At 39.9% G+C, this 14,054-nt stretch overlaps 1 protein-coding gene across 2 annotated transcripts in view; it reads left to right on the forward strand.

The window, feature by feature from the left end:
* The window catches only part of LOC113144564 (matrix-remodeling-associated protein 5), a 30,657-nt gene that overhangs the window by 9,510 nt on the left and 7,093 nt on the right, over window positions 1–14,054 (forward strand). For both annotated transcript variants that reach the window (XM_026330720.1, XM_026330721.1), the window contains exons 2-8: window positions 2,883–3,008; window positions 3,480–3,616; window positions 7,198–7,327; window positions 8,236–8,474; window positions 8,788–8,939; window positions 10,211–13,387; window positions 13,548–13,807. In XM_026330720.1, the coding sequence (XP_026186505.1) occupies window positions 2,922–3,008; window positions 3,480–3,616; window positions 7,198–7,327; window positions 8,236–8,474; window positions 8,788–8,939; window positions 10,211–13,387; window positions 13,548–13,807 (4,182 nt within the window). In that variant the 5' untranslated portion in view covers window positions 2,883–2,921. The remainder of the gene's footprint in view (window positions 1–2,882; window positions 3,009–3,479; window positions 3,617–7,197; window positions 7,328–8,235; window positions 8,475–8,787; window positions 8,940–10,210; window positions 13,388–13,547; window positions 13,808–14,054) is intronic.

Below are 14,054 nucleotides of genomic sequence, written 5' to 3' on the forward strand. Positions count from 1 at the left end.
AGATGATATGTTGATTGGGTAAGTCTACAAATATATATGTTTTCATTGTTTTGCTTATGATTATGTTGAATAAAAGTGTTTCTGCACCCCCCTGAGGTGAAAGGTGTAGTGACAACAGGCAGGATTTAAACATGGGAGAATTTTCTCACAGCTCATACTTTCTGTTCAAGTCCAGCTAATGTTATCATGTGAATTTTGTTTTTCTTATTTTCTCTCATTTTTAAACTAATGTGACATTTGTGGCAGTACCAACTTTGGCTCATTTCATCATGCCTAACTGAAGAAGAAGAAGTACTTTATTAATCCCCAAGGGGAAATTCAATTGTTACAGCAGTTATTCTCATTTAAAGTTATTAAATTTAATATTATTTAAATTATATAAATTAATAGTAGTTAATAAAGTGATTAACTTGTATGTAGAAAAGTAATTATTTAATTTTCAGGGTTTGTGTGTGTGTGTGTATGTGTGTGTGTGTATACTCCATATGGGAGTATGCTCTGTGCATTAAGAAGATGATGGCATCTTCCACTCCGATATGTTCCTGATATGCAAACTGCAGGGGGTCCTAAAATTCAGACACTTGAGACCTCAGGTGTTGCAGGACCAGTCTCTCAAACACTTTCATTATGTTAGCGCTACTGATCTGAAGTCACTAAGGGTACTGGGACGGCCTCTTTTTGGTAATGGGACAATACAGGATGTTTTCCATAACTTAGGCACCTTTTTGAGCCTCAGAGAGAGGTTGAAGAGTTTCTGAAAAACCTCTGCTAGCTGTCCAGCACACACCTTAAGTACTCTGGGACTGATCTCATCTGGTCCTTTTGCTTTGTTGGTCTTTAGTTTAGCTAGTTCCTTCCTCACCTGTTCTGTGGCAAAGGCTGGGCCTGTGTATTGTGTTGATGAGGAGTCACATAGTGAGGGCAGGGGAGGAGTTATTGGAGGTGAGGTATACTTCAATGTTGTATGGCTGCTGATAGAGGAGATAGTATCAGTGGGCAATGGGGAGGCAGCATTGGCAGAGATGTTGAGTGGAGGGATGTGAAGAGACCCCAAGGCATCAGCTAAGGTGGTGTAGAGAGGAGGGATGGTGTGTGAGGACACTGGGTCAGAGTAAGAAGCAGAGGTGGTGTCAAATCTATTGAAGAACAGGTTAAGTTCATTAGCAAACTTCTTATAGCCAGTCATTATTTTCATCCAATTCCACACCTCTTTGATATTATTCTGTCTCAACTTGTGCTCTGCTCTGTCTCTATAGAGCTGCTTTGCCTCCCTCAGCTTCCTCTTGAGTTCTTTCTGCACAGCTCGGAGTTCCTCCCTGTCCCTTGCCTTGAACCTTGCCCTGTTCTTCTTGTTGAGGAGGCCTTTAATGTTTTTATTTATCCATGGCTTATTATTGTGGAAACAACAAACTTTGTTGGATGGAACAACATTGTCCTCACAGAAGTGGATGTAATCTGTGATGCAGTGAGAGATGCCTTCGATGTCCTCACCATGAGCGTCCATGAAAAGGTCCCAGTTTGTAACCCTGAAGCACTCCTGCAGGGCCTCCTCAGCATCCTTTGATCAAACCTTCACATACCTCTTGGTAGCAGACTGTTGTCTTACATGGGCCTAAACAGGCTTGTATGTTAGTACTAGATATATTAAGTTGTGGTCTGGTCCACCAGGTGGGGGTAGGGCTGAAGAGCTGTATGCCTCCTTCTCCTTCCCTCAAGGAGATCAAGAATTTTCTCGTGTTGCACAGTCCACATACTGTTTGAAGTTGGTCAGAGCTCCCGAAATACTGACATGGTTAAAATCCCCATTAATTAGTCTAAGGGCACTGGGGTGTTTTGCCTGGAGACCAGCGACAACTGTGTGGATGATGTCACATGTACTCTGTGCTGCAGCTGATGGAGGAATGTAAACAGTCAATGGCGTGTGAAAACTCACGGGGCAGGTAGTATGGCCTCAGTCCAACCACCAACAGCTCAATGTCTGGAGTACAGATACAGTCTTTCACTGTTACATGTCCAGGGTTGCACCATTTGGAGTTAACAAAAACAGAGATACCACCTCCTCTTTACTTGCCGCTCTGTTTCCCTCTGTCCGCTCGCACTAGTGAGAACCCAGGCAGTTCAAGTGAGCTGTCCGGTATATTTTTATTCAGCCAGGTCTTGGTGAAGCAAAGCAAGCTACACTCTCTGTACTCTTGCTCGCTGCTAGCTAAAGCTGTAAGTTCATCCACTTTGTTGCAGAGTGACCTCACATTCCCCATAATAATTTTTGGGAGAAATGGTTTAAATCTCCTACGTTTTTCTCGATGCTTCACTCCTGCTCTACAGCCCCTCCTATGCCTCCTCAGGTCTTGGGGGATTTCAGGTTTTATACCAACAAGCAGACTTGTTCCCTTGAGAGCTAACAGTCGCTCCCTGGTATAGATGCCGTTGCCACAGAAATGTATATTTTCTGATGCAGTTTCCATAATCTCCATATGTCTCTTCACAGGAATTAGAAGATCCCACTTTCATCCGTTATCAGAGAGAAAGCATAGATCTTGACTTGACTTGGATTAACAGATGATAATTCAGTAAAGAACTTGCAAAAAACAAATAGAGGAGCTGCTGTAACTGGCTGCCACTTAACAGGCGCCATTCATTATTAAGTTAATTATTAACATTATTATTAAGTTAATACTCTCCTTAACTCTGTTGAACTTTTTTAGTGTCTTTGAGGTCACTGTTTTGGTTTTACAACCCGCAAATTTGCTGGTTTGATTCAAAATGTTCACTTTCACCAGTGCTGTTTCCTGCAGCAGCTGACACCTGTTTTCAATAAAATGGCTCATGTCCACTACTTTGCACTTTAAATCTGGGCATCTAAATTAATTCTCTCCTTGCAGGTGTATTAATGCCGTGACCGTTCAGACAGCTGTCCGGTCATGGAGCTGTGGTGGTGTGCCAAGGTTTTCTGTCGGTCGGCTGCAGCGTGGTTTCCCCTGCTCTTCTCATCACTGCTGTGGCACACGGTACAACTTTGTTGCAGGATGCTCTTTTTTTTTAATGAAAACACAACATAGTGATAGATATGTAAGTACACTATATGCATCTATTTACTAAAAATACAGATTTTGTAAAGAAAAAAAGAAATTTAAGAAAAATATTGTTTCAGAGATGCACAAGTCATCTTTTTAAAAAATGTTGGATGGTATAGGGCAGAGGAGACCACAATATTAATGCACCTTGTTTTATATGTGCCTCAGCCTATTAATTCCTTTTTGTATTGACTTCCTTCAGTGTTAGTACCTACACAGGTTTGAACACAGGTTCTCCTCTTATCTCATTGCATCTTTACTGAATTTCACTAGTCTCATACCATTTTTCTCATATCTTCATTTATCTGTTCCCACTTTTTCTGTATTCCTAAACTCCTCTTCTCCTCACCTTTCTGTTTCCCCCCTTTTTTCTCCATCTGTTGGCTTGTGTCTTCTCCCCTGTAGATCTCCCCTGTCTATGCTGCCCCATTCTGCCCGCGGAGCTGTAGCTGTCCAGGTGTTAAGGAGGTCCATTGTACATTCAGACATCTCACTGCCATACCAAAAACTTTTCCTAAAGACACAGAAAGGCTTAACCTGGGGTAAGACTGTTTCACTATACATAAATGCACATGCATGCAGAAGCACTGAGACACTTGCCCAGTAAATGCCAGCCCAAAGGGAAGAAAAGCTGTTTTCTGATGCTAACAAATGTTTGGCACTGCCTCCAATGACTTCTAAATCAAAATGCTGATTGTCAGTGACTGCTATTGGCCGTACTAATTATGATGGGCGCAACATTAACCATATTTTTATTATTGTCACAAAACACTGCTGTTTAACATATGTTTATTGTACAGTATGTCAAGCTGGTTTAGGAACAAAGAGACCAGTCTTATCAGCAAAATAATCAGCATATAGCTTTGGCTTAAACCCAGAAAACAAGGGCTTAGCACCAGCATGTGGTACCCAACTGACTAAATCTTCTAACTACTTCCACGCAGGTCTTTGGATTGTGGACAAAGCTTTCACTGCCCTGCTGCAGCACAGTACATAAATAGCCTAGCAACTGCTTTGTATATAACAAATTACCTTTTCTTGCCAGAAGCTCCAAATACATATTTACATGGCAAAAGTACCTGGTAAGCAGCAATAGAAGCTAAGTTCTTGTTCACATGGAGTTTCCTATGTACATGTGAGGATCCATTATGGTAAAAGGTATTGCTCATTTCAGGTACATTACTTGTGCTTTAGCTCTGCAGCTGCTTACTCTTTATAATTCTTTGACATGATAAAACATTTCAGTATGTAACTGTTCACAGAAGCCACTATGTGGTGTCAAGTTATAGTCTATAGGAAGCAAATTGCCTCCATATGTGCTCCTGCACAGTAGGAACAACTATCAGTGAATTCTAGATAATATCCTAAACCAAGAAAAAATGAATATGTTGTATTAAGTAGCCAGCATTACACTGCAAGGTTTGGTAGCACCAAGTGTAATATTAATATTAACTTACACCAGCCCCTTTGGATCAAATTGAAGTAACAGAATAAAACTGTAGAGCATTCTGACCTTTATTTGTGAACCTGTCTTTAAGCATTATAAAGACATACTGCAGGGTGGAAACTGCCCCAAGACACTTAAAGCACAAAGAAACCAACTTAAGTCTGCATTGACATAGAGCATTTACCTCTTAGAGCATCACCTTTAATCAGGTTCATCCATTCTCTCTTGGATGTTTTTCTTGTATATTTTTTGCAAAAAGTACCCAGATCTTTTAATTCAGTAAAAAAACCACAGTAAAATACTCTGATACAAGTAAAGGTACAAGACTATTAGCAGCCAAATATAGCCTACTTGAAGTATTAAAAGTAAAAGTGCTAACTGGCACATTTTACATTAATGCATATGATATTGGATTATAATTATTGATGCATTACTGTGTTCATCACTTTAATGTTGCAGCAGGCAGAACTCATTTTGAAAATTATATCTGTATTTTTAATCTGATTCTGAAATTTACGTAAAGTAAAAAAAAGGAAAATATAGTGAATTAAAAATACAACATTTGCCTCTGAAATGTAGTGAAGTCAAAGCAAGTAAAAATTGGCAACCATCACTTCAGTGGTACAACACTGTACCTGGTTTCTGTTGGTATTCCTAACCAGGGTCTCAGGGTTCTGCTGGAGCCTATCCCAGATCTCTTTCGGTGAAAGGCAGGGGGACACCATGGACAGGTCACCAGTCCACCACAGGACTGGTTTGAGCATTTTGACATTGCTATTACACAAAAAAATCTGTGTGAGGAAGAGGAGTTCAGCATGAGCTCAGGAAATGTGTTTAATGTGTTCAAATGTGTTCACTGAATGGTTTTGTGTCCAAGCAGAGAAAAATCTGTGTGTAAGCAGAGACTATTTGAGTGCTACAGCAAGCTCTTGAGAGTAAACATTACAAAATTACAAAATTTGAAGGTGAAATCAAGAAATTAAGCTCTCCAATTATAAAAAAGTGCTTTTGAACAAAGATATAAATAAAGCCTCATAAACTTCAGCTGAGCAGACTTTTGGAACAAAGGCCAGACTTTTACAGAGCTAACAGACTCTGTCTTTGCCACCATGCAAGCTGGGGTACAGCCAGCTGGATTTAGATCAGTTTTGTCCATGAGATGGTGATGGTTATGGAAAAAGATATGATCTGTGATTAAAGCTGTAATGAAATGATCTTACACAAAATATCTAGTTAGGAGCTGCATTTGATTTTTGGTGTCGAGGTGTAGTGCACCTGTAAGTGGGCATGTCTCCACAATAAACAAAGAGGCAACAAAGAAAACTAGACAATGTAGAGTAGGTGGTATTGTAGTAGTTTGGTACTGGGGGCTGGGGGCTGGGGCTTGATGCTTCAGTTAAAGAGCCTGTCAGATTTTAGTGTCTGAAACCCATCACTGTGTTTGAGAAGAGACTACCCAATTTGTATAGAGATGATAAAACACAGGACTCAGAGATAGAGAAGCCTTTACTCTGTCAATGTGCAGTCCCAGAAAGAACTCAGGGGATAAGATCCTTGTTACCCTTGGTTGCATTTTCAAAGCTGTGTCATTTAAAAAATTAAACCATCTTTGTTTTGGTTTATACTCTACATAGTAACAATGAATTAGGTTTTATTTCTCAGCAATAACCACTACTGTAAAACAAGGGTATGTCAAAGGTAAGTCTTGGAAGGCAAAGCAGTTTAGTGAACTGCCCAGACTAAATGTTCCATCATAGTATGACTAGTTTAAGACTAGCTTCTGTCTATCTTTAAATTGTTCTTTTGTTGGCTTTAGAGCAAAGCACAAACACTGCCAGGGTTTAAAGTTCAGTTCCTAACAGGGACACCTACAGTAAATGATACTGAAAGCCAGGTGGGATGAAAGTGGCCAGTAGATGATATATTGCGAGTTGACTGTTTTATTGGTGGTGGTGGAAAAATGCAAACTTCCATGTGTGTTTAATTGTGTAGGAATAACTGCACCCTGGGAATGTTGCATGTTTTACAACTGGGGACCTCACTGCAGGATATTAGAGTCTTTTGACATTGTTATTGCAGGGTCTGACTAACCCTTATACATTGAAATCTATCAAATGTTTTCAGGCCTTGCCAAAAAGCTTTGTGTTCTGCATTAGACATTGTTTTCCTCTGTGATGAATAATGCCTTTGTCACTGCCATCTACTGTTCTGTACTGTATTTGGCAAACGGTTTGACCCTTGATGGGATGTCTGTTGAGACCTGAAAACTCTGAGAAAGTTTTTCATTAGTTATTTGTATTTTGAATGCTGGGTCACACAGACCCCCTGCTGCTTTTAAGTGTTGCATTAATGTAGTTTATCAGAGGGTAAACCTAAAAATGCTTTTTCTATACTCAGTTTCTATGCTGTCCCAATTCCATAGTTCTATCTAAGAAGGAGCAGGAAGATAATTCTTTATCTTTGTGTTAAATGTTAACTGAGGCCTCTGTTATCCTTCATTCCTACTTTCCATTCATCATTGCTTCCAGCTTTTTCACTTTTTCACTAACATCGCTCACACACACTTGCGAGCACTGACTGTGAACTCTTTTTCCTTTCGTTTCCTGCTGCCCCCCTAAGATCCCCCTTGTTCTTCCATCCTAGTAACTGCTCTTGTTTATTTTCTCTCTCTAACAGTTATAACAGCCTGACAGAGGTGGAGGGGTCAGAATTCAGGTCACTGCGGCAAATGGAAATGCTCATGTTGCATGGCAATGACATTAGCACAGTCCACCCTGGGGCATTTTACAGCCTAAGATCACTACAGGTAGAGTATGTCAGAGAGTCTGCATGTCGTGGTATTTTAAGCACAGTACACAGTGTTTAACTACTCTGAATGTGTCCTTTAATTTTTCACTTGTTTGCATGGGTAAAGATGGGGACAAAATAGGAGTCAATTCATATGTAACCATAGAATTCAGCTTTCTTCTGACTGAGCACTTAAGTGATTGTTGCATTTTCTGCACTACTGAGTCATGGACCTGAACTTAGACGGACCTGAGAGCAAGTGGACCTCCATCTAGGACTTAATTCTTAATGATACGAATGAAGTTCTGTGATTTATTGAAATTAATTTGTCAAGAGCTTATTTTTATTTATTTAGTTTTTCTTTTTTGGTTTTTCTTTTTTTATTCAGGTCCTGGGTCCTGTGATTCCAACATGTGTTGAGAGGAAGTGGTTAAATGTCTATTGTACTTCATAGTTTAAAGGTTGCTGATGTACTGTCTTAAATATGAGGCATACGTTGTAAAAAGTTATCACCAGAACACACAGTGTCTGCATAAATTAAGCCAAATCCAATCTCACTTGACCTAAGCCAGATTTAAGTCAATGAGCTGTTGCACTGTGATTGCTTGACTAAAAATGCTGTGAGTATTGTTAGGCTCAGATGGATCTAATCAGAACCTAAATTTGGCTTTTAAAGAGACTCAGACTCCAAGCCAGAATATCATAATTAAAATATGACACTCTGGATCACCCCAAGATGATATTTGTCTTGGGATGAGTCCTTGGGTTTTCAGAAAAACAGCTCTTCCTGGAATGTCTAATTTCACATAAAGAAAATAGGATTTTTTCATCTGTTGCTATTTCTTTGTCAGTTCTATATCATTTGAGTTGGTTGAGTTGTTTCAATGTTCAGTAAACGTGATAATAATACTCTGCCTCATTTTACAGATCTTGAAGCTAAGTTACAACAAGCTGACATCAATGAACCGCAGTCTGTTTGAGGGTCTTGTTGGTTTGATCCGTCTTCATCTGGACCACAACCTTATAAGCTTTATAGAACCATACTCCTTTGCAGGCCTGACCTCACTAAAACTCCTGCAGCTGGAGGGGAACCTCCTCAGAGAGATCCACCCTCATACCTTCATAACAGTGTCACTATTAGGAAGCTTTTGGACCTCTGGACTCAAGTAAGAAATCAAATGATTATGCATATATCATTCAGTTGGGTCACAGACGTTTTACCTTTGGATCAGTTATTTAGATGTGTGTAATGAAAGATACATGTTGTATATCTTGGCAAGAATATGAGTGGTATATTTGAAGCCAGCAAGAGGAGGAAAAGTTTTTAATCACATTCCTTGTTTACATGAATGTCATAAAAACATGATTGATGTAGTCTGTAAGTTTCAGTTTTATTTATTTCCCAATGCAACAAAGTACACCCCACTACAGTCCTGTGGACCAACAACTGAAAACAATGATATCATGTTTTTGTCTTAGACACTTACACTTGTCAGACAATCAGCTGGAACAGCTTCCTGTTGCAGCATTGAAAACTGCTCCCAGGCTTGAGCTCCTCTCTCTCCATGGTAATCCCTGGACCTGTGACTGTCAACTACATGGGCTGGTAAAATGGAGTGCAACACATGAAGGTAAGGTAACATGAATGAACTTATTCTCTCACAGTACAACTTCAGTACAACAGTATTCCTTAATTCTTCATGTCCATATTCTGCCAAAATGTTTCATCTGAACTGGGCAAGAAATAATTATGTGAACAGCTACGTAAAACTTTGTAAGGAGAGTCTAAAGCTGCATTAAACGAATTTTGCCAGCTCGGGGGAACAAGCTTAAAACACAATCCTAAGCTTATAAACTTGGCATGGGAAACCTGTGAATTTAAATTGGTGTTAAAAACACAAAAGATGAAAATGATGCTCTGAGAACAGTGAACCAAAATAGTAACATTGTGAGCCAGACAGTTAAGACTGTACAACAAAGATCAGAATAGCATGTTGTTTTCACGTTATTTGATGCATTGTTATTAATTCATTATCTTTATATTATATATATATAAAGGAACAATATATGTCATAATGAAGGCAACAATATAGAGCAAGAAATTAACTCATAAACTACAACCAAGGCAAAATCTCAATTAAAAACACTACTAAACACTATAAAAACTATTCAAATTAACAATACAGTAAATTTATATTCTGAGTATGCAACAAATAATTTAATAACTGTAAATTCATGGACACATAAATATCAATATACATGAAATTTAAAAAGAGTGCATCTCTCTGAGACATTTGTTTTTGCCCTGAAACAGTACTAGGAGAAGAATGTAGCATGTTTCCCATTAAGCCTAAGAAAGACAGCTACATTGACTGTATATGCAATTTGAAATTTGATTAAATTGTTTACTTTTCCTTACTCTTCTTATTCATTCTGTGTACTTCATGACACATGTGCTTTCTCTCATTTGTCATGTTTTGTTAAGTTTGCACAGATCATCTTTAATCAGTCCCATATGCTGGCTGTTTGTACCAGCACGGAAGTTGATAATCTATCATTTTGTTTTCAATCTGTTTATGGTTTTCATGTTCAAAATTCATTTGAAAATTGGGGTCTGTGACTGCCAGTAATGGATTAGTAGATTTATGATCCTCAACTAAACTTAACCTCACTGACAAATATAATTTTATTTGCCTTTTTTCCAACCTTGTCATCCCAAATTCATTTCTATTTCTATTTTTCCTTTTTATTTTCCTCTTATTTACATTCATTCTTTATTTTTGACTTTTTTACTCTTTACCTACATTCCTTCACTTGCTCCTTCCCTCTTATCCTTTGTCTTTTGACCTATGTCTACCAATTCCTTCTTTTGTTGCCATTGTTTCTCTTCCTGTTCTCCCAGGTGTAATAAAGTGTAAGAAGGAACGTGGTTCCAGAGAGACTTGCCCTCAGTGCTCCTCTCCTCAAACTCTAAGGGGGACTCTTTTGTTGGGACTGACTCCAGACAAGTTTACCTGTGAGCGGCCAGCTCTTTACTCCCCGCTCAAACAGTGGGATAATCCACTGTGGGCTGAATCTGAGGCAGAGTCTGACCTACCGTACACCCGGGACTTTGAAAAACCTTTAGGTCACCTGACCTTTGTGCTCTCTGACAGCCATGGGAACCATGCTCATGTGGCATGCAATGTGCACCACCCTGAAGACAGTTCAGCTATGAGTTGGACTGTAAATCCACATTCACCGGGAGAGTTATCTGTCAATGTGTCACTGGTGACTGTCCTTGAGTGTGAGATTGATAGGGAGACGCTACAAAATTTATGGCAACTTGTTGCATATTACTATGAAAGCCCTGCTATCTTAGAGAGAGGTCAGCAGAGAGAGAGGGGGAATGCAAGCAGGGTAACCTATCAGTATGCCCAAGCTGTAAATGAAAATTCACCATATTTTACAGAATTAAAAGGGCATTTGTCAGCAGAGCCCCCATGGCTGCTTCAGCCCAGAGTCACCTTGAGGCTCAACAGACAGCAGACAACAACTAAGAAGCTGGTGATGGATTTCACTACTTTAATTACCAAGCACATGAACAGTCATGAAGGGCAGGACGGTGCAGATAACTTTGCTTCTTCCTGGGCCCTAATTCGCAGAGGGACAGCAGGGCAGGTTCAGACTGCTCTTGAGGGTTCAAAGGTTCACTTGGAGTGCAGTGTAATCACTTCAGATCCAGGAGTGAAAGTGGAGTGGATACTTCCAGATTTGTCTATTGCAGAAGATGCAGCTGATAAAACTGAAATTTCTGAAAAAGGCAAACTTGTGATTTTAAACACCACATTATCTGACTCTGGCCTTTATCACTGTATGGTCAGAACCAAAGCCAGCATGGACTTGATCCCTCTAAGGCTCACCATCAAACAACGCTCACTCAGTCCAACTGCTTTTAATGGTCAGAAAGTTGTACTTGAAAAGGGACAATCTTTATTTCTTCCTTGTAATGTTACCTCAGTCCAGCCAAGTCAAATTATGTGGTATCTTCCCAAAACACAAGTTCTTCTCCCCACACAGCAAACTAGAAGGGCAGAGGTGATGGAAAATGGAACTTTGGTAGTAAGGAAGCTGACGCAAGAAGATGCAGGGGAATACAGCTGCTTGGCTTCAAATCTGTATGGAGTTGACATGCTGTCACATATGGTGGAAATCACTGGAGACAAGGCCTCTGATATGTCTAAAATACAGACTGAGAGAGAGCTGCAGAACCTACCAATTACTGTTCAGGAGACTGAGGGTTCAGGGGGAGACTACCAGGAAACTATACGTCCTTTTGCTACACAATTTCCAAAAATGGTAAGAACAGAGCAAATGAATCCCAGTCGATTTTCAAAAAGGATACAAATTAAAGATTCAAAAAGAAAACCCAATAAATCAGTGAAGGAATTAGATCCAAGTCGTTGGGCAGAGATATTGGCTAAAGCTAATGCTAAACCAAGTGTTACTCTGACCACAGAGCAGACGCTAGAAGGGTCCAGCACTTTAATGGTCCAAACAAGTATGTCCACACCTAAAACTACAACTACTATTACAACTGTAACTAGTGCTATCAACTTACCCCATACTACTACTTCTCCTGATATTAGGATAGAGCCAACAACACTTCCTTTCAACACAAGAAATCAGGCTGAGGCCCATTTGACAGAGGACAAAAGAAATAATGGTAAAGACTCTAAAACATTGGAAATTTTGCAACAGCTTGAGCAACCTCCACCCCCGAGAAGTACAGGACCTTCCCTATACCAGGTCAGTGCAGTCACGCAAAAACCAGAGTCTATCACAGTTCGTGCTGCTGGAACTCCACAGCCAGTTGTTGAAAACATGAATTTTGGACAGGGGAGAAGGAAGTGCAGCTTTGCTGTTGGTCAGTCAAACACGAAGAGGCCCCACTGTAGACCCAGAAGGCCACCAAGAAGAAGAATCAACCCACATTTTAACCCATTGTACCATTCATCAAACCATCCCCAAACAACTGTTTCCCCAACAACAACCACCACAACTACAACTACAACAACTACCACTACAACCACCACTACTACTACACCTATGACAACTACAGAAGAAAACCATGACACCTTATCTGCCGAGTATCAGACAAAGGAAGATGAAGGTGATTATTATGTAGAATATAATTACAAGGATAGTGATCGTTTAGATGCTAAGGTAGATTTAAACACTGAAACTCCTCATACCATGCATGATCTTGGCCTTAGCAATAGTACATCTGTGGCAGTTACAGAAAAAGGTGCTCAGGTAGGTACCTCTTTACATAGACATAACCTACCTATTCCGAAGACTACTGCCACCAACCTTAATAGTACCCCTCATCCAACTGAATGGACTGTTGAGGAAAATGAGAAATATACACAGATACACACTCCAAACGTAAAGAAATCTGAAAGACAAAGGGTCGAGATCAAAATGCAAACTGAAGAAAACGAAAGAGACAATAAGAAATTTGTGGGTGAGATTGAGAGAGATATAACAATAAGGGAATGGCAAGAAAAGCACAAATTACACGCAGGCAGCAGTGAAAGAGACACAGAAAAATCTAAAAAGGAGTGGGTTACACAGAGCGACATTACACGGGATAACATACGGTTAACAACACAAAACAGACCAAGGTCAAACACCCAACCTTCAGCAGAACAAAATGCATCAACCCATGCAAAGAATGCACCTTCCAAAGTCATTACTTCACATTCATCCACAAGCAGAACAAGAGAGGAAGTCACAGAAAAAGACGTTAAAGAAATAAACAAGCCAAGAGTAAACCCTGAGCTACACAGTTTCCCTGTAATGGAACCAATTCACCCCTGGCTCCACCAGAACCAGGGACGAGACCAAACTACCACTTCCAGGAGGACACACACTAACCAAGTTGGAACTACAGGAAGACAAGGTGAAGTGAATCCAGGCGGGAATTCACAGCCTCCTAGAGCCCCCCCAACCTCCCACTGGTCTTCAAACCATCATCATTACTACTCCCTTTACCCTTCCTGGCCAGGTCAAAGGTCATTTCCTCATCAAAAGAAAGGTAAGTAAAACTGCAGGAAAAATATTAAACACTGTTTTGTTTTGAACAAGACAGCTACAATATATTGCCCTCCACTGCTAATAGAATAAAACAATATTAAATTAGCTTGGTGTTATAAAAACTTAAATATGTTTGGTCTGTGTTTGCTTTCTGTTCCTAGGTCCTGTTGTAGACCCTATGCCCACCTATCGGCCACCGCCTCTCCCCCACCCCTGGGCTCAGGGCTCAGTTGTCACCAATAGACCTGAAATCACAGCTGAAACAGTCAAACCCACATCTGCAGTTTCTAGAACAGGAAGTTCCAGATTCACACTCTCCAGTCCCCATCTGTCACATCATCAACAAAATCATCATAGGGATACAAGGACCCAAACCAGAGATCAACTATTTCTATTAAGGTTGAGGAACCGATACAGACAGGTACAATTTTACAGTTTTGTAGATTTGCAGTGTGTGATTCTAATTGTGTATTTAAAGTTTCATAGGGACAATATGTACACATATGTATACATCGTCCACAAGTATTGTTTTGAGGTTAGTGGCTGAAATTGTTTTCAGGAGCTTTAAATCATTTAAAAGCAGTCCCACTGTTTTTTATCACAAGGTTTTGCTTTTTTTGAGGAAAATATACTGATGTGTCATGTAGTGTCACCATGTTCACACACAG

This window comes from Mastacembelus armatus, chromosome 10 (assembly GCF_900324485.2).
Source record: "Mastacembelus armatus chromosome 10, fMasArm1.2, whole genome shotgun sequence".
Taxonomy (NCBI): Eukaryota; Metazoa; Chordata; class Actinopteri; order Synbranchiformes; family Mastacembelidae; genus Mastacembelus; species Mastacembelus armatus.